Source organism: Anguilla rostrata, chromosome 3 (assembly GCF_018555375.3).
Source record: "Anguilla rostrata isolate EN2019 chromosome 3, ASM1855537v3, whole genome shotgun sequence".
NCBI lineage: Eukaryota > Metazoa > Chordata > Actinopteri > Anguilliformes > Anguillidae > Anguilla > Anguilla rostrata.
Genome location: NC_057935.1, coordinates 61,963,084 through 61,983,462, shown reverse-complemented (window position 1 = coordinate 61,983,462; position 20,379 = coordinate 61,963,084). Strand labels below are relative to the sequence as shown.

Sequence of the window (20,379 nt, the reverse complement as noted above, 5' to 3'; positions counted from 1 at the left end):
AAGTTATTGTAGGTCAAACTAGGAGGCATGAAGTGCAATATAAGTGCTGGATAGAGATACAAGTGGAACATGAAAGTGCTACAGGAACAAATTAGAAGGAATCAAATGATAAGAACAATCCAAGATTGGGTGTAATAGTCATTTTAGTACTTTGTCACTTATGTTTTGCATGCAGTGACTGCTTGAACTCTGTGACCCATAGACATTTGGTGATGCTCTGCCAGGCCTGTGCTGCAGCCAGCTTCTGCTTGTTTTGGGGGCTAGTTGCCCTCAGTTTTCTCTTCAGCATATGAAACGCATGTTCAACTGGGTTCAGATCAGGTGAATGACTTGGCCAGTCAAGAATTTGCCAGTTTTTAGCTTGGAAAAACAGTTGTTGCTTTAGCAGTATGTTTGCCTTGCTGTTCAATGAAGTGCCAACCAGTGAATGTTGAGACATTTGCTTGAACTTGAGCAGATAAGATGCTTCTGTACACTTCGGAATTCACTCTGATACTGCTATCTGCCGTTTATCGTCATTCAAGTCGACAAGTGAGCCGGTACCTGTGGGACCCAAACGTGCCCAAACCAGAACACCCCTGCCATCCCTGTTTCACTGATGGGAGGGGTGTGCTTTGGCTCTTGGGCAGTTCTTTTTGGCCTCCATACTTCGTCTCGCTGTCACTCTGCTACAAGTGAATCTTGATCTCATCTGTCCACAAGACCTTTTTTCAGAAATCTGATGGCTCCTTTAGATACTTTTTGACAAACTTTAACCTGGCCATCCTGTTTTGCAGCTAACTAGTGGTTTGCATCTTGCAATGCATCCTAGGTTGTTCTGTTCGTGAAATCCTCTGTGGACAGTAGTCACTGACACATACGTGTCTGCCTCCTGGAGAGTGTTTCTGATCTGTCAGACAGGTGTATGGGGTTTTTTCTTCATTATGATGAGAATTCTTGTGTCATCAATTGTAGAGTTCTTCCTTGGCCAACCAGGCCCTTTGTGATTGCTGAGCTCACCAGAGTTCTCTTCTTAATAATGTTAACAGTTGATTTTGGTAAGCCTAATGTTTGGGATATTTTTTTGACAGTTTTTATTTTTATTTCATGTTGAAACTAAATTGTGAAAATAGCCTTAAATAAAAGCTTAGAATGTGCACTTTAACCACAGGTGAATTGTTTGATTGCAAATCAGAAATTGTGGAGCACAGAACCAAATCAAGAAGGGGGGAAAAAAAGTCTTTGTCCCAAACATTATGGTGCTCACAGTATGTTTAATATTACTGTCCCACAACACTGAAAGGCTGAGGTCTTGCTGCAGTGCTTTGGTGTGATAATCCCAGTGCTTTTCCCCTCTGACACACTCTTGCTCCATCCCTCTTTCCTTCCTTCTCCTCCCCTTTTTCGCCTCTCCCTCCCTCAGGTGAAGTGTTCGATTACCTCGTAGCTCATGGGCGGATGAAAGAGAAGGAAGCCAGAGCCAAATTCAGACAAGTAAGGCCCTGCCTGGCATGAGTGTGTGCGTGTGTGTGTGTGCGCGCGTGTGTGTGTGTGTGCGCGTAGGCGTAGGCGTGTGCCCAAAAGCCTGTGGAAATGTGTGTATGTGCGTGTCTGTTTAGGTGTCTCTGCATGCTGTGCGTATGTGGCAGTGCGTGTGTGGCAGTGTGAAGGCCGTGCGAGCGCTGTGTTATTTATGCGCTAGCATGTGTAAATGTACACATTACAGCAGCCAGCAGCCTGGTCACGTGCTTAGCGAACATAGGGCTTCATTTACGGCTCCTATGCAGGCCACTGCTGTTAAGCAATATGCTTAATGTCCAGCTGTCCGCGGGAGACCAGGCCAGTGCTGGCGTTCGTTCCTGACCCCGTGGGCCTTATTTAATCGAGGCTGCTAGCTGAGTAGGGCATGACGTCACCCGTGGTTATGTGTCTGAATGAACCGCTTGCTCTATTAAAGCCAAACCAGTCTAATCCTGTGCGGTACGTTTGCCTTTCTGTGACCTCTCTGCAGATTGTGTCAGCAGTGCAGTACTGTCACCAGAAGTGCATTGTCCACAGAGACCTAAAGGTGGGTGTGGGTGTGGGTGTGGTGGGGCGGGCGGGTGTAGAATTGTTTTAATCTCCTGCTCTTCCAGTTGCTTCTACATATTTCACTACTGTCATGTGGTCCTTGAAGACCCATGTGTGAAACCATTGTGGGATATCTCTAACCGTGTCACACGGGCACATGTTTGAAAGCCATAACAGACCACGCATAGCAGTTGTATCCTTGCATACTTGTCATGAGTGGTGTGCCATCGTGGAAGCTAGTTTGTCTCAGGTATCCATTTTCCTGGTAGAACTGTGGCCTGTGGCACGCACACACACACACCATTTGGAGAGCGGCAGCATTTCCTCATCCTATTGCGCAAACTCGAAAGGATCACTCCAGTTGCGTGTTTGTGAATTGGTTCATATTCCCGTGCGGGGAAAAAGGCCCGTGTGTCCAAGTCATCCGTGGCGGGCAGAAGCCCTGACGCATCGGGGGTGATTTTCCTGTCCGGTCCCACACAGGGAAGAGGCCAGAGAAACCGAAACGGCCAAGCAAGAACGGTAGTGAACCAGAACTTGCGCAAGCTGGACTGCAGTTAAGCAGAGGCCTTTCCGTCAGGCTCCTACGCCTCCTACGCAACCCCCCCCCCCCTCCCCAGTGTCTCGGGCAAAGGCCGTGTTCCTCGGGATATAAACGTAGGGAGTGCCGCTTTCAGCTCCAGCTAACCTTTGAACCAGCCAATAATATCGCCTCCAAGACTCCACGCGTTAGGCCCCGCTTACACCGCTCTGACGCAGAGAAACCGCTGCTTTTTTCCTCCGTTTCTTTCATCAGGAGTAGATTAGCGCTGTGCCCTGCTAGCGGCCTGCCCCCGCTGTAATCGCGCGGGGGTCGTGCTCCGTGCTGAACTCAGCGCTACGCACAGAGCTGTCCACACGGCCTGTCTGTCACTCCCATTTAGGGCGTGGCCTGAGCTCTCGCTCTCTCTCTCTCTCCCTCTCTCTCTCTCTCTCTCTCTCTCCCCCCCCTCTCTCTCTCTCTCTCTCTCTCTCTCTCTCTGTCTCTCTATTTCTCTCCCCTCTCTCTCTCTCTCTGTCCCCCTCTCTCTCCTTCCCCGTCTCTCTCCTTTTCTCTCCCCCCCCCCCCCCCCCGTCTCTGGATTTGCACAGTCCTTCAGTCTGGCTCGTACAGCCAGGGCCTCCCTCTGTGCTACAATCACTCCGCTCGCAGGGAAGGCGATTTGCAAAAACTTCAAAACCGAGAGGTTTTCAAACCGTCTCCGGAATGCCATGGCAACCCATTGTGCCGACCCTCGGAAGTTCATTTCGTTCCGGCGCGTAATGACTTCTGCTCCGTGCTTTCTCACAGCGTGGAAAGTTTTATGTGCTCAGGTATACAGTATTATTAAATGGGGCCGTAGCTGTTAACCGGCTCCAGCCTCAGGAGCTCGGTGTGACATTGTTCATTTCCATCCTCAGTACAAATTGCGCAACCGACAAGAGAAATAAAGAATGGGAGAGTTTTAGTGATGAGTTCTGCTTAATTGGCCAAAACGTATAAACAAATGGACAAAAAGAGAATATTTAATAATAGAATATAAAGGACAAAACTAAGAAACTTAGAGGAACAAGGCTGAGGTTGAAAGGGTCACATTTACAGGCAGTTTATTTTTACGCTTTTTGTGGCGCTTTGAGCTGTCACTTTAGTCAGGGGGTATTTTGAATTTCCTTTCTATACTGTCATGGCCATTATAAATGTTAAACTTCCAACAGGCTTCCTCTTCTCCCCCAACCAAATTATCTGCTAGATACAGAGACGCAACTTAAGGTTTTGGTTTGGTTTAACTTGCATTAGGGTTTTTAACCAAGATAACTTGTAAACCGTTAAAACCGTGAAATGTATGTGCCTGTCTCACGGCACTCCCTTTTTCTCCTCCTCCCTACCCAGGCAGAGAACCTCCTCCTGGACGCAGACATGAACATCAAGATCGCCGACTTCGGCTTCAGCAACGAGTTCACTCTGGGGAACAAGCTGGACACGTTCTGCGGGAGTCCCCCCTACGCCGCGCCCGAGCTCTTCCAGGGCAAGAAGTACGACGGGCCCGAGGTGGACGTGTGGAGCCTGGGCGTCATCCTCTACACGCTGGTCAGCGGCTCGCTGCCCTTCGACGGGCAGAACCTGAAGGTGCGGAGGAAAGGGAAGGGGAGCCGTTGGAGGGGGGAGTCATTCGTTGGTGGAGGCACAAGTCTTAACCCTGCATTGTCTCTTTCCTCTTACTGTGCCCTCCTGCACCTCTCCCTCTGTACTTCTTTGCCCCTCCCACTATTGCTCTATGCCCCCTCCCACTGCCCTTATTTGTCTGTCCCACGGTCCTTCATTGCCCCTCCCACTACCCTGCTTTGCCCCTCCCAATGTCTCCATTTGCCCCTCCCACTATACCTCTTTTCTCCTCCCACGGTCTCTCTTTGCCCCTCCCATTACCTCCCTTTGCCCCTCCCACTGCCCTGCCCCCAGGAGCTGCGTGAGCGTGTGCTGAGAGGGAAGTACAGGATTCCCTTCTACATGTCCACAGACTGCGAGAACCTGCTCAAGAAATTCCTCATCCTCAACCCTTCCAAGAGGGGCAGCCTGGAGGTCAGTGCCCTCTTCCTCTGTTTAGTGACATCCTAATTATTCCCTCTCTGTCACAACATAATTATCTTGCTATTCTCTTGCCTCCCCTGCACGCTAACCATTTCTACTTTTTCTCTGCACAGTGGTATCCTAATTGTAACTCTGATCTTCTTACATTAGATGAAATTACATTTCAGCATGTAGCAGATGCTCTTAACCAGAGTGATTTGCACAGATTACATTTTTGCATACGATCCGTGTGGACGGCTCGATGTTTTACTGAAGCCGTTCTGGCTCGTGCTTTTCTCATGGGTACCACGGCAGCACCTGAGCCGGGAACCAAACCCACAACCTTTGAGTTACCAGCCCACTTCCCTAACCACTGTACTGCACAATTTATTACCTGCTCTGTACTATGATGTCATAGTTTTCCAGCTTACCTGCCCAGCTCATTAGCATAATGGCCTGACTGTCTGCTCTACCGGTCACGCTGGTTTTCCGACTGCACACAGCTCCTGAAACACACTGCACACAGCTCCTGAAACACTCTGCACACCGCTCCTGAAACACACTGCACACTGCTCCTGAAACACACTGCACACAGCTCTGCTCTCTGAGCCCAGCTCCTGAAACACACTGCACACTGCTCCTGAAACACACTGCACACAGCTCCTGAAACACACTGCACACAGCTCCTGAAACACACTGCACACAGCTCCTGAAACACACTGCACACTGCTCCTGAAACACACTGCACACAGCTCCTGAAACACACTGCACACTGCTCCTGAAACACACTGCACACAGCTCTGCTCTCTGAGCCCAGCTCCTGAAACACACTGCACACTGCTCCTGAAACACACTGCACACAGCTCCTGAAACACACTGCACACAGCTCCTGAAACACACTGCACACAGCTCCTGAAACACACTGCACACAGCTCCTGAAACACACTGCACACAGCTCCTGAAACACACTGCACCAGCTCCTGAAACACACTGCACACAGCTCCTGAAAACCACTGCACACAGCTCCTGAAACACACTGCACACCGCTCCTGAAACACACTGCACACAGCTCCTGAACACACTGCACACAGCTCCTGAAACACACTGCACACAGCTCCTGAAACACACTGCACACAGCTCCTGAAACACAACTGCACACAGCTCCTGAAACACACTGCACAATCTCCTGAAACACACTGCACACAGCTCCTGAACACACTGCACACAGCTCCTGAAACCACTGCACCAGCTCCTGAAACACACTGCACACAGCTCCTGAAACACACTGCACACAGCTCCTGAAACACACTGCACACAGCTCCTGAAACACACTGCACACAGCTCCTGAAACACACTGCACACAGCTCCTGAAACACACTGCACACAGCTCCTGAAACACACTGCGTGTCTCTGTAGGGAGTGACAGGTTTCATTAGCCTCTCCAGCGCTTTGTGTGACTGGAGTCTAATGAGTCTGAGCCTCCCCGGCTCTCCTGCTGCTCCATTCCCGTCTCCCTTTCTCTCCTCCGTGCCTTTCCTCTCCTTCTCAACTCTCCCCTCTGTCCGTCTTTCTCTTTTTCTGTGCACTTTCTCATTTCTTACTCAATGCTTCGTCTGTCTCTTTCTGTCTCTCCCTGCTCTCGCGCTTCCCTTCGCTATCGCTCTCTTCACTCCATCTCTCTCTCCATCTCTTTCATTCTCTGCCTTTGTTTTTCTCATTCTTTTCTCTCTCTCTTCTCACTCCATCTCTCTCATTCTCTGCCTGTCTTTCTCATTCTTTTCTCTCTCTTTTCTCACTCCATCTCTCTCTCTCCCTCTCTCTGGCTCTGTCTGTGATTGGTCCAGCAGCAGATAATGAGGGACCGCTGGATGAACGTGGGCCACGAGGACGAGGAGCTGAAGCCGTACGTGGAGCCGCAGCCCGACTACAAGGACCCCAAGAGGACAGGTGAGGGCCCCTGCCGGCAGCACAGGTGGGGCGGGAGCAGCAGGGGGCGCTGCTCAGGGCGTGGCCCGTACTGTTGAGGGAATAAAGGAGCAGTGGGTCAGTGCGTTTAATGTGGTCTTCCCTTGATTTAGGCTTGTGCCAGTGTGGCTCCTGTACACATCAGTTCTGGCTGCATCCGTGACTCTGCTATCGTGCGTTTATGCCTGCTTCCTCTTCCTGCCTAATCTTGACTATCCTAGGATTCTGCATATGTGCGTGCAGTTCCCCGGCCTGTTTGGTCTTTTTATGATGATAATAAAATTTTAATTGTTTTAAAATCACTGGGTAGCTGTTTAGTCGTAGAAAGTTGCAGATCGTGACCTGTCTTTAGCTTGGTGTAATTGTGTGTGTGAGTGCGTGTGCGTGAGAGTGCGTGTGTGCATGTGTACGCGGCTCATGTTGTGAGTGAATGATCATGTTTCTCTGTCCTCCTCAGATATAATGTTGCAGATGGGCTACTCTCAGGAGGAGATCCAGGACTCTCTTGTCAACCAAAAATACAACGAAGTCATGGCCACATATCTGCTGTTGGACTATAGGAACTCAGAGGTACAGGGCAATACGGATACACACACCCGCATAATACACACACACACGCACACAATACACGCACACACGCACACCATCTGGTCACATATTTCCTGCTGGTCTATGGGTCCTCAAAGACAACAGTTAACTCATCTACATACCTGCAACCTCCTGTGCACAACAGCACATATACGCATAGCGTACGCACACACATGCAGCACAGACACACACACGCTGCACATACATGCAGCACACACACTCAGCACCCACCCTCAGCGCATGATAGAATTACCTGTACACCAGACACTGGTGTTATGTAATGTGCTGACAGGGGAAGTAAAACATTTTATCCTCCCTGTGTCCACGTTCTCCCTCTCAGCTGGACGAGGGCACCAACTTATCAATAAAACCCCGCCCTGGAAGCGACCTCACAAACAGCAGCGTCCAATCGCCTCCTCACAAGGTACAGCGCAGTGTCTCATCCAACCAGAAGCCCCGCAGAGCCACAGACCAAGGTGAGCCCGAGAAGAGCCGCGGGGGGGTTGCCGTGGATACCGTGTGCACTGGAGCGCGACGCGAGCCGTCTGAAGTGAAAGTCTCACGAGAGTCTCCTCCGCTCTGTCCCTCAGGCTCCTCCTCCTACTCCAAGCGCTCCCAGGGGGACAGTAAGCACACTGCAGAGGATTCTGGGAGGAAAGGTTCCGGCAGCTCAGCCAAAGTGCCCCCCAGCCCGCTTTCCTCAGTCGACCGAAAGAAGACCACTCCCACCCCCTCCACCGTGAGTGCAGGCAGGACCGAGCCGAGCGGCCTGAACATCCCAGCCAGGCCGGCGTCAGTAACACCCCTCCCCCCCCCCCTTCTCACTTACAGAACAGCATCCTGTCCACCGGTACGAGTCGGAGCCGCAACTCGCCCCTCGTGGAGAGAGCTCTGCTGGGCCAGGGGGTGCAGAACGGCAAGGACAGGTAGGCCTCGGCGCCGCCCCGCGACTCGGGAGGGAAGCGCAGCGAGGCTCGGGTCCTCTGGAGAGCGCGTGTTTCACCGCAGGGGCGCATGGCTGCAGCGCTGCGTGATTAATGCAGCCGCGCTGCATTAGCTCAGCTCGCTCACACCGCCGTGTGCAGGCTGCTGCGTCCGTAGGCCCAGCACACAGCCCACAGGCCGGCGGCAGCTCCTACCAGCAGGGGCTGCGGCCAGGGGGTTGGGAATCTGCTGGGCCAGATCAGTGACGCCTGCTGGATTGGGGACACGGTTCCCCAGCTGAGGCCCTACTGCGGGCTTGCCCAGCTCGGTTGCTGGAGATCTACTGCCCTGTAGATTTTCACTCCAACCCTAACAATGCACACCTCATTCAACAGCTAGAGATCCCGTTGAGCTGCTAATTAGTAGAATCAGGTGTGCCAAATTAGGGCTGAAATGGAAGCTACGGGACTGTAGATCTCCTGGAACAGGGCTGGGCAGCCCTGCCCTAGTGGTACATGTGCTCAGTATACACATACACTATACACAGAGGTACGCGTACACAACACACACTCACAGACCTGCATACTCACACTCGCACAAAGACGACATATCACTCTAAAGCGCACATACTGATGAATTTGCTGGCACTGGCAAATATTTTATGTGCATGCAAAGCACTGTATGTATAATACTGCACATGCAAATACACACGCATTGTTCTGTGCTAATGTACGTACATGACTCTCAGGACCACAGCATCCTGCTTAAGCCTTGTTGACCCTGGGGGCCGGATTGGCAGCTCTTAATCAGGGATTTGCGACACTCATCCGGATGGGCTGAAGAGTTAATGAAAGGAGGAGAGAACGAGTGCAGGGCAGAAAGTCTCACTCCTGGAGCAGGAACGAAGAGCTGGTCCTGGCCAAATCAGAAGCACCCAATCACAGCTCACCGTGTGGCACAATCCTCCCAACGCAGCTGGCAGAACGCTTCTTAGTGTCTCGTGTGCATGTGTCCCATCTCTCCCCTCCAGGACTCCAGGAGCACGTTCATAGTGCGTTCATGTTAACTGGCATGTCCGTACGGAGTGCCTGTACAAGGAAACACTCAGATACACTCGTTCACTCACTCACTCTGTCACACACTCCCTCCCTCCCTCCGTAACGCACTCACTCGCTCCTTCACGCACTTTCTATGTCACTCTCTCTCCTCCAACCCTCTTTTTTTACCCGGCTCACTTTATCCCCCTCTCAGCTCACTCTCCTTCCTCCCCTGTGACTCTCACACCATCTCTCCACTAACTGCCCTCCCTCTCATCTCACTGTTAACTGCTCCCTCTCCTCCCTCCTGTACTCTTCTTCTCCCACAATGCACTTCTCTCCCAAGGGTGGGTTGGGGAAATGGTCAAAATGGTCTGGCTTCATTATAACGATCCCTTTCTGCAACAAAAAACCTACTGTAGACATCCCAGAGTACACTCCAAAAGTGTCAATTTTTCAGCCAGTTGAAGAGAATATGGTGTCCTTATGTGGACGTTATACAGTATTCTCAAATCCATGTGTGGTGTGCACTGTTGCTATTGAAGTTGTCCTGGACTCTACCCTGCCTCCCAATCCTTGCCTATTTTGCCCTGGCCTTTCCCCATTCTGTTGTACATACAGAAAATCTGGTGAACTGCTCCAAGTCCTGTGGGGGTTCGTTATGCTGAAGTCAGGCAAATATGCAGCACTATATATGCACACATACACACGCAAACATATACCGGCTTGAAGGTGTGTACATATGCATGTGCTGTGTGCTACACTCATTCATATTTTATATTCATGTTTGTGTATGGATTGTGCAGCTGGCGTACAGGGCTGGTGCTGTACAGAGACCATGGCGCCCATTACCTGCTAAGCATACATTTCCTCAGGAAATAGGACGGCCTTGAATCACAGGGCCCTGTTCTCATTGAGTATGCACATAAAGCGTTGGGACGCACTCTGGTGTGAAATGTAAAAGCGGTAGTCACATGACCTGGCCACTGGTTTCTGTACAGCAGGGCCTCGTACGCCTTCAGCAGGACTTGTGGCGTTTCTGTGCTCTAACAAGACATTTTCCAGGCGTTTGTTTCATTAATGGGCATCGTTGGACTCCCTTTACCCACACGCGTGTGCAAACACGCGCACATTAATGTTCGGGTGATGTGTCTACTCGATTCAATGCACTCCTCTTATAAGAAACGCCGGGATGCGCTGGTTATTTACAGAGATTAAAATTTGGACGGATCATCACGAAAGCTCGCATAATCCTTCCACTTCATTACAGCTGCCAGTGAGTCAATAAATGGTTTCTAATGAGGGTAGGAAGGTGTGATTCTTATAGGAGGAGTGCATTGGCGAGGTTTGCTTCTGTGTTTTAATACCGTCTTAATCTTCCATTTGCATTATTGTCTGTTCTTTTTTCAGCTGTGTGGTTTATCTCACGTTAGCCGCTTTTCTCCCCAGAGTGCCTTTCATAACCGATCCTCCACCGCGGCTCTGTTTCACGCGATGTGTAACCCGTGTACTGTATTAACCCCCTGTGCGCCCTGACATCCTGTTCATTTCTGCCTGCCGCAGCCGTGGCTGTGTGTAACGGTTAACAAAGGCTGTTTTGTTTTTGTGAGGTTCTTGTCTCTCCCTCTTCCTCCCTTTCTTTGCCTCCTGAGCGTCTCTTCTGTGTGCAGAACTAACGCGTTAAAGGGGTTACGCAGGCTCGTGATGGAAACGTGCACGGTCACTCTGTCGGTGGGGTTTTCCACTGGTTTTAATAGGCTTAGTGTTTTGGGTCCTCCTCACAAAGGCGATGGTGTGTTGTCCTTCCACCGAGAGTCTGTGTAACCCCTTCAGCAGGCTGTGTTTCTGTGCTGTGTGTTTTCCTTGCATGTGGGTGCTGTGTAGTGTTGTCCCTGTGTGTGTTGTTATCCCTGTATGTGTTTGTGTGGGTGTGTGGGTGCTGTGTAGTGTTGTCCCTGTGTGTGTGTGTGTGTGTGTGTGTGTGCGCGCGCTATGTGTGTAGTGCTGTCCCTGTGTGTGTAGTGCTGTCCCTGTGTGCGTGCGCGTGTCCTGTGTAGTGTTGTCCGTGTGTGTACTGTTTTCCCTGTGTGTGTGTGTGTGGGTGTGGGCGCTATGTAGTGGTGTCCCTGTGTGTAGTGTTGTCCCTGTATGTGCAGTGTTTTCTCTGTGTGTTGTGTTTTCTCTGTGTGTGTGTGTGTGTGCATGCGCGTGTGTGTGCTGCAGACTCCATGCTGCACTTCCTGTGTTGTGAAGTGTGTTGTTTTCCTCTTCGTTTCCCTCTGGCTGCGTGTTATGTCAGCGCTCTTCACCTGTCTGCCAGTGAGCGGTTAGCGTCCGCCGCGTGTCTGTGCGCTGTGCTGGACCACGTTCCTCCTGTTTCTCCCCCTCTGTCTCCACTTCTAACCCGAGGACCCCGCCCCGCCCCTCGCGCCCCGCCTGGGTGAGGGGGGGCTATTGGTTTTCTCCCCCCAGCCTGAACACCCCCGGGTCCCGCGCCTCTACCGCCTCGGCAGCCGCTGTCCTCACCACCTCCTCCCGCCCCCGACACCACAAGTCCCTGTCCTCCTCCGCCCACCCCAGCCCCCCCGACCTGCACGCACATCGCACCAGGCAAGTGTGCCACAGCCAGGCTGAGGGCCCGGGACGGAGAGAGAGAGGGATGGACAGATAGAGGGATAGAGAGATAGAGGTATAGACAGATGGAGTGATAGAGGGATGGGAGCAAAGCCAGGATGGCGATGGTGAATTACGTTCTCCAGTCTCTCCGTGAATGGTCTCTGAAATGAAGAAGGGTGGCAAGTTTGTAATTGAGCAGTTTGCAAGAAGAAGTCAAGAAAGGGGAAGAGAGTATTTTTTATTTTTATTATTGTAAATGGTAATGAGTGGGGTGAACCAGGATATTTTATACCAAGTTTTATACCATATTTTTTTGAAGGCCCGTCACCCGTGATGCTCCCTGTTCCCCCCCCCCCCCACCCCCAGTTGTACCCTGTCCAGTTGTCCCCAGCTGAGCTAGTCACTGCCCTGCTTATGTCATCCCCAGTGTTCACTGCCATTACATTTTCATGTTCCATCACCCCCCTGCCTCTAACCCTGCAGTAACAACCTGCTCCACACAGTCTAACGGGGGGCCTGCTCCACACAGTCTAACGGGGGGCCTGCTCCACACTCACAGTTTAACAGAGACCTGCTCTACACTGTCAGTCTAACAGAGAGAGACTGGGTCTGCACTCCCAGTCTACCAGAGACACACTCTACACTCCCAGTCTAACAGAGAGACCTGCTCTACACTGTCAGTCTAACAGAGAGAGACTGGGTCTGCACTCCCAGTCTACCAGAGACACACTCTACACTCCCAGTTTAACAGTCCTGCTGCACAGCACTCTTATCCATTCCAGGTTTTTGCACACCTTACCCGACAGTATATGGCTTTTGTTATGAACAGCAAGTACAACACTCTCGGTCCTGAAGGCACAATTCTGTTCCTCTGGAATTTTCCAACCACAGAGTGCTTGATTTGAATGAGCCAATTTACTGGAAGTCCAAATGTATTTGCTTCTAAATTCCCTACATCCTTCACAGGATGATCAGTTTTTCACACAATGATGTAGAGCTCATAAATACTCAGCCTGTATATACAGCATGTAGAGATGTACAGTAGCAGGAAATAGCATTGCCACCGTGCAGAAAATAAAAGGCACAAAACACTCTTTTGTCTGTGCACTGAAAGGGCCCACACAGAATAATGCAACAGCCTGCCAGATCAATGGCTGGGCCAGAGCACGCCCACTTCTGATATTACCCTCTTCAAACAACAGAGAAACCTGCGAGTTCACACATACTCATCAGGAACTACGTGTCTTTCCAGCATCAGGGAAATACGGAGATTAAGATTCAGACCAAGAAAGGGTAGAGCATGTAGGTACAAAGCACACAGGGGTAGTGTACATAAGAAAACAATTATGTTACGGGCAAAACCCTTGCATCCGGTAACCTTTTCAAACACTAACATTTCTGAGTTTAAACCAGTGTGCCTCCCATTGGAAAATCAGCAGGTCATATTGGATATTTCCTCAGGAGCTGAGCAATTTGCTCCTCTAACCAGCGTGAAATTAGGTGCCTCCATAATTAATGTATAATGGAAATTTATTTGATAAATGAAAATGGCTTAAGGTCACAAATATTTTGGGCTTACAGTAATTGTCTGTTAAAAGGCCCTTTTGTTGGATTGCCTTTCAACTTAAATTATTGCCCGTTTTCTTCTTTAACCAAAATTTACCCAATGTTTGACATCTTGCTAAATTTGGAAATTTTTACTGTCTTAGATTCTGTTGCATAAAAAATGGGTGGTATATTTAAGATGAGCTGTCTTGTGTTATAAACCCTTCTGGGCCTTAGTGCTGTTGGGACATTTGTGTTTCAATGCAAACACTTGGGTTATTCTGTCTGTCTGGCCCATGAGTGCAGAACTGTTTTTTTTTTTTTTTTTTTTGTGCTGCTGTGGCCGAAATGGTTAAAGGGGCAGTTCAACCAAAATGAAATTACGGTATATTTCCACATAACCGGAGTAGTATCTGTCCATCCAGATAGTTTAAAGTTTTCGAGATATTCGCCGCAGCTCAACCTGATAAAACGCGAGTCTATATTTATGTGGCCTCAAAGCGGCAAAAATGTAGTTTTCGAAAAGAACGTCTCTTTCCAAATATAATCCCGCAGTTACTCAAGAACATCCACAGATCTTCATTTGTTCACGGCTTCACCTGGAACTACTACTTCTACGCCGGCTGCAATAACTGCAAACTAGCGTAAAACTGGAGTGGTGACGTGACATTGCGGAAAGCGACCGTTTGTTGCAGTTTCAATATAGAAACTTATTAGCAATTTGTTGATTGAAACTTGCCGCGTATTTCAGTAGTCGCAGTAGTTTTAGATGAAACCGTTTACAAATTAAGCTCTGTTGATGTTCGTGGGTAACCGCGGGATTATATTTTGAAAGAGACGTTGCCGTTCAATATTTCGAATGTATATTTTTGGCGCTTTCAGGCCACTCGTCACATTTCCTTTAGAAACTGTCTGGATGGACAAATACTACTACTGGCAAGTGGAAACATACCTTCTTTTCATTTTGGGTGAACCGTCCCTGTGAGTAGTTGCATTTTAACTTAACTTCTGTAGGTGGTGTAGTTTAAATTCTTAAAAATATTATAATTTTGCTTTCAAAGTGTTTGCTTCATGAAACACTAAATCCTGTAACCACTACATGATAGATTAATTTACCTGGTTTCCGTGGTGACATTTGAGTGACATTTTTGACTAAATAAGGGCTGTATGTAGCCCGTCCTGATGGAGTGATGGTTAAGGCTGATCTATTGCATGCAGTGAGCTTGGGCTCTTCAGAACCTGGTTGGGGATCCCACACAGAAGGTATTGCGGCCAACACATAGTTTGTAGATACTGAGTTACATCTATACCTCCTAGCTCCTTCATGCATTATGCTGTTCAAGTGCCATATATACACAAATAGAGGTATATATGAGAATATATGTATACGTGTACATACATTGAATTTGTCACATGGATGCAGCTTTGTGACCCAATGTATATAAAAAATTAATTCAAAACATTGAATTACTTGATCAAAGAACATTAAGAAACCGAAAGCACGGACAATTCAGCTGAAATACTGGTATGCATGTGCATCCTTTCTGTATGACAGTATGTTCAGTCGAGTTGTACCCATGTGAAAAAATAGTATACTAAGCATACTTGATATCAACTTCAGTTATGCTTCAAGTGTTGTTTAGTTTAAAATAGTATACTTCCGGTTTAGTTCAGCATACTGTATTTTCACATGGGTTATCCAGGAAGATGAGACTTTTCTCACTGAGCTGTGCAGGAGAATAGCAGACACAGGATGTGGCTGTGGACTGCGTGTGGCCACGTATACATATATTAGTATTGGTATCTCTTGTGTGGACTGCAGAGTGGGTAAGCGTGCTGTGCTGTGCCACTTGTCGGTGTCTCTCTCGTGCGTGTCTCGCTGTGCGTCACGCTAGCACCGCAACGCAACAGGGTTTCCTGTGTCAGAAGTACGCCTCGAGCATTTTGAAGCGGCTATTTTCTGCTCGTGGTGATTATATGGTTATATGGGAGATTTAAAAGACTCGGAACCAGAGTCATTTGAGCCCTCCAAGGCTGCCAAGGGCTTTTACAGCAGTGCATCACTTTTTATATCAGTGCCCGCTTGGGGAAACAGACGCAGAGTATTTTAAAGGAATTTGATTCCAATTCCAGTCTGCACACCACAAATCTGTCCACTGCAGCTCACATAGCATTCTCCTACCCCACCCTACGCCACCCCACACACAATACTGCCCAATGAGGATTTTAACTCGAGTTCCCGCTGACCCCACGTCCCCATAATAATGCAAGTAGATTACATCACCCTGCCTTAGCTGTGCACACCATTAGCACCCTTTTCCCACAGTAAATCCCCTTATGTTAGCGTAGCCAAATCTCACCCCCTGCTCAGTCTCCAGTCGCTGTTCCGCCTGGTCCTGTGCACGTCTTAGCCAGTTGGCGCTGGCGCCATACGTTCTCCCTCAGAACCTAGCGTTAGCCGTCGCACCCCTGATCTGAAGTTTGACGTGCTGCTTGCCAGTACTGTTGTTGTTATCGTTCTAATAATTACTGCACTTGTGGTGATGTTGCTGTGTCTGTCGTTAGTGATTGTGCTCTTTCTCTCACTTGAAGTGTTTCATGAAAGAATTGTGTTTTTGAACTTTTTTTAAAAAGGTAAGTCAAATGTCATATTTCAGTAGTTAAAATGGTAACCATAGTTTTACTCTTGCGTAATGGTTTCAGTGCTTATATAGCATGTTATGTTGTTCAATTATGTAACAAATCCACCTGAATCAAGACAGAGCACAACATCTAAGGGCTAGAAAATACATCTGTTCTGCTTTCCTCTGTACTGACTATGCTCAGATTTAAGAAATCATCTCTCTTCCTGAGAAATGGCTTTAACGCTGTGAGACCCAGTACCTGCAATCCCACAATTATGGGACATTTAGCTCAACAACATGCTTTTAAAAAACAGGCAATTGTTCATTTCCAGTTACACAAATAGCAAAGGTTCTGCTTATTAATAAGACTCCCTCTGTATTTGGGAATTTGTATAAATTTCTTCATAGTGGTTTCTTGTATTGATTTTATAATCTGTAATCCTTACTGGTCCTCATCTGAATAGTCAGTCATCAAAGTTTCTTCAGCAATGCAGCCGTGCTCAGTTTAATGGCTATTAACAGGCTGTAGCTTGGCGATGACAGTATGCTGTTGGATACTTCCCACTGCTGGCCATTTGACCCTCTTGGCACAGTTCTTGTGTTATTTGTGACTGGGACCCATGGGATTGCACTAGTGGGTAATGATGGATTAGCAGAGCAGATGCCCTCATTCAGGGCTCATTTCCAGCAGTATGCAGGAATCCCAGTGAAGACTACTTCATGCATAGGCCAGATATTGTACCAGTGTACCTGCCATAGAAATTAGTTAAAATTATTGTTCTTCATATGTATACACTTGCTTGCGTACATGCATACATACATGACCTGACTTCACAGAAGAGTTTGCTTGCTCTTGTCAGTGCATTGCAGTGGTTTGTGATGGGTTCAGTTTCCTGTGAATCAGCCATGGGTATGTGAGTAGAAAGCTGTATGAAGGGCTCCGTTGCTTAATGCTTATTAGTTTCATGTTCTCTCTACCCCCCTCCTCAAACATGGTTCCGTCCAGCAGCACTGCTTCTCAGAGGGTCCCAGGGGCGTCTCCCTCCGCCCACAACATCAGCAGCGCCACGGTGACGGACCGCACCAACTTCCCCAGGGGGGTGGCCAGCCGCAGCACCTTCCACGCCGGCCAGCAGAGGGCGACGCGGGACCAGCACGCCTCGGCCTACAACGGGCCCCCTGCCTCCCCTTCCCTCTCCCACGGGAACAGCCAGCCCCGCCGACCCGGAGCATCGGGCATCTTCAGCAAGTTCACCTCCAAGTTTGTGCGCAGGTAAGGTGGAGACGGAGCGGGCGGATGGGTTCGCACGGAGGGTGGAGGGACAGCGCTGGTGGCGGTGGCGGTGCTGGGGGTTTAGAGGGCGGGGAAAAGAGGTGGTGGGCTTAATGAAAGGAAGAATGTGAGTGAGGTGTGTAACGGGCTGGTAACAGAGGGATGGGAGAGAAAGGAAACGATGGAGAAAGAGAACTGAATGCAGATCTGCCTGATCCTGGTAGACCAACACAGCTCACTCACTGGTACTGGGTTACTGGGGGAAAGGGCTCTTGTGTATGGCGGGTATAGTTCTGAGGGCATCTTTATAACCCGTTTCTCATAAAGATGTGCTTTCCACCTCTTCTGTTTCCTGTTTATCAGAAGTGCTAAGGGGAAGTGAAAGTGCTTTTACCTGAGCCAATGGGAAGGCAGTGGCTCGTGTGTGACGAATTGATTTTCAGACCACATTCATCAGCCCTCTCCTGTTAAATCTGCATTTGAACAGATTAGTGGATTTAACAGCTGTTGGAGTGGTGGATTGTGGGTAATGGCCCCGCGATGCACTGGCGGTTGTGTCCGGCGCTCCACTCAAACTCCTGGCTGTTTCGCGGCGCAGAATTCAGGTTAAGCCGCGATCCTGCGAGCGTGCCTTCCCAACAGATTTAGTAAGAGCGATGTTTCACTGCAGGTCATGGCTCCCCTTGTCCCTTCTGAGCTCTTCTGTACTGCTGGGAGCTGGAAATGTGTTGGCTTCAGCTGCCTTTAGTTCTCCATCTCTCATTTCCCCTCATTTCTCACCACTGCACTGTATCTCAATGTTCGTTAGCTTGGGGTGGTAACACTCTCTTTGGAGAATGTAGTATCCATGTGAGAACGTGAACCCAGGTAAGTGAGCTGTCTGGATACATTAAACTCAAAATTAAATGGTGCGTGGTGTGTCCAACCAATCTCCATCCCTGGGTTTCACTGTGAAATTTACCATTTCCCTGCGATAATGGACCAGTAATGCTCCCATTGAATTACAGCAGTAAGATTCCTGGAGTGGTGTACCAGAGTTAAACATGCACTCATATTATGTGGTGGGGAGACCATGGTGGTGGTTTTAGCACTGTGGGCATACGGTCATTAACAGCTCTCTGGAGGTTACCACTCCAACACTGTAATGCTTTTGGGTCAGAAACATCCTCATTCTCCCTGGACTGCTGAATGAAGTGTCAATCCTGCCGGACGGCTGGGTTGGACCAGCGTCCGTCTATGTAAGGCTCTTCATGGCCAAGGATTGAGATTTGTGGATCAACATGGATTGCTCTCAGGGAATTAAAATTCATTGGATTTGTTGAGGATTTTTCAGAGTTGTGTGAGCCAAACACTTGGTACATGCAACCAAAAGTGAAACTGTTGTTAGTTTTCTAAAATTATACCCACATAGTCCTTTTACAGTGTGTGTGTATGTACCGGCACATTGTAGGCTGAATAATCACGTGTAAGACAGCGATCCTGGTTGGTCTGCTGGTTTTTGTTTTCGTCTTAATATCAGCAACCAAGTCAGACCCAAGAAACCAGCTGAGGCGAGTTAGTTGTGAAATCGGCAGCTTTAATTGATCAGTTAAGTGTCAAGTAACAACAATAACCAGTAGACCCCGTGGCCCACCAGGACCAGGAACAAAGATCACTGATGTAAGAGGTAACATATTAATGAAAAAAACAGATTGAAAATGGCAGCTTTGTTGGTGGAATTTATTTCCTGATTTTTGGTTTAGAGTAGAAGCGAGGGTGTCCCATGCTGGACGCTGGAGGCCTCGTTCAGGGGGGGTTCTTCACCGTCAAACCCTGAAGCATGTGATTTGGATGCGTTAGCTGAATCAGTTCAAGCGTCGGGTTTGTCTGCTGCTTAAAAGCGGCCTGTTCTGCTAGCAGTGGCTGTGGGAGACCTGCTGGAGGACTGAGCTGCAGGGCGCCAGAACCTCAGGTTCAGCTGGCCGCTGCCTCTCTCTCCTCCATGGTTTGGAGAAGTGCACTGATGTAGGGACACAGGGGAAGGAAACGAGGGACTGTAAGAGAGGGAGCGCAGCTAACCGCAGAGAGTGGGGGTGGGAGGGTATGTCTCGTGGGGGCGGGGGGGGGTGCAGGAGATTGGTACAGGAGCGATACATGCACAGACGCACGCACTGTTCATACCGCGAGAGGGCCAGAGTTGGTTTTCACCGGCGTCAGCCCAAAAGGTCTCTCTGATATCCAAGGTTTTGAAGAAAATGACCATCCAGCTTTTCTGCGCTCTTACACCACACGCTTTTCTCTGAGCTGTGATTTAAACTCTTTCATGGTGAGGAGGAAAGGGGGGGGGGGAGTAAAAAGCTCTTTGAAGAAGATGCCGTCGTGGTGACAGTTACCATGGTTACCCCCAGAGGTATTGCTTAACCAAAGACTAAAAATACCCACGCCGGGGACACCTTGGCATGCTCGGCGTGGTGTGGGTGCTGCGGAACTGAGCTCTCCTTCGGGGGCCGGCTCGCCGAGGATCATATTCACTGACCTCAGCAGCAGCCGCTCGCCGCCAGAGTGACGGGTCTGCCCCCCCGACCCCCCCCCCCCCCAGCCACGAGTGCGCCGCTTTTACCAGGGGAGAGAGAGAGAGAGCGAGAGAACTGTTTGAGAGAGTGAGTGAGAGAGAGAGCGAGAGAGAGAAGACAGCTGTTTGAGAGAAGGGGAGAGAGAGAGACTTTTGGGGGAGAGCTGTTTGTGTGTGAGAGAGAGAGAGAAGGACAGCTGTTTGAGAGAAGGAGAGAGAGCGAGAGAGCTGTGCTGTTCATGTGGCAGAGCAGTGACACACTACCGAGTGTGCGCAGGACTGCCAGCTCACCGAATGCAGGCACCGCCCATGCCTTGTGTGTGTGCGCGAGCATGCGTGTGTGTGTGTGCGAGCCTGTGTGTGTGTGCGCGCACATGCCTGTTTGTTCAGTCTGATCTCTGACCTCTGCGCTACCCATGACATCATGAATGCCATAAACTCAGACCTCTGTCCCCTAGTTTATAGTCTGTGCCGGTTTCTTTTATTGTGTGGGTTATACCTGTTTTACAGACATAGCCTCCTTCATGCCTATTTTATTATTGGATTTGTCCTTTCGAAATAAATCTTTGTTCGGGTACATTTTCTTTTTAGCCCTGATTTGACCTGGTTACACAGTAGCTTTA

The 20,379-nt window shown here is 49.3% G+C and overlaps 1 protein-coding gene across 8 annotated transcripts in view; it reads left to right on the top strand.

Annotated features, from left to right (window-relative positions):
* LOC135251571 (serine/threonine-protein kinase MARK2-like) overlaps window positions 1-20,379 on the top strand; it is a 31,012-nt gene that overhangs the window by 713 nt on the left and 9,920 nt on the right. For 4 of the 8 annotated variants that reach the window (XM_064329145.1, XM_064329143.1, XM_064329142.1 and 1 more), the window contains exons 2-12: window positions 1,403-1,473; window positions 1,991-2,047; window positions 3,959-4,195; window positions 4,526-4,645; window positions 6,478-6,580; window positions 7,056-7,168; window positions 7,527-7,662; window positions 7,777-7,925; window positions 8,018-8,112; window positions 11,620-11,757; window positions 16,942-17,205. In XM_064329145.1, the coding sequence (XP_064185215.1) occupies window positions 1,403-1,473; window positions 1,991-2,047; window positions 3,959-4,195; window positions 4,526-4,645; window positions 6,478-6,580; window positions 7,056-7,168; window positions 7,527-7,662; window positions 7,777-7,925; window positions 8,018-8,112; window positions 11,620-11,757; window positions 16,942-17,205 (1,483 nt within the window). Of the gene's footprint in view, window positions 1-1,402; window positions 1,474-1,990; window positions 2,052-3,958; window positions 4,196-4,525; window positions 4,646-6,477; window positions 6,581-7,055; window positions 7,169-7,526; window positions 7,663-7,776; window positions 7,926-8,017; window positions 8,113-11,619; window positions 11,758-16,938; window positions 17,206-20,379 lie in introns of all 8 variants that reach the window. The other 4 variants (XM_064329141.1, XM_064329140.1, XM_064329147.1 and 1 more) reach the window with 4 other exon arrangements.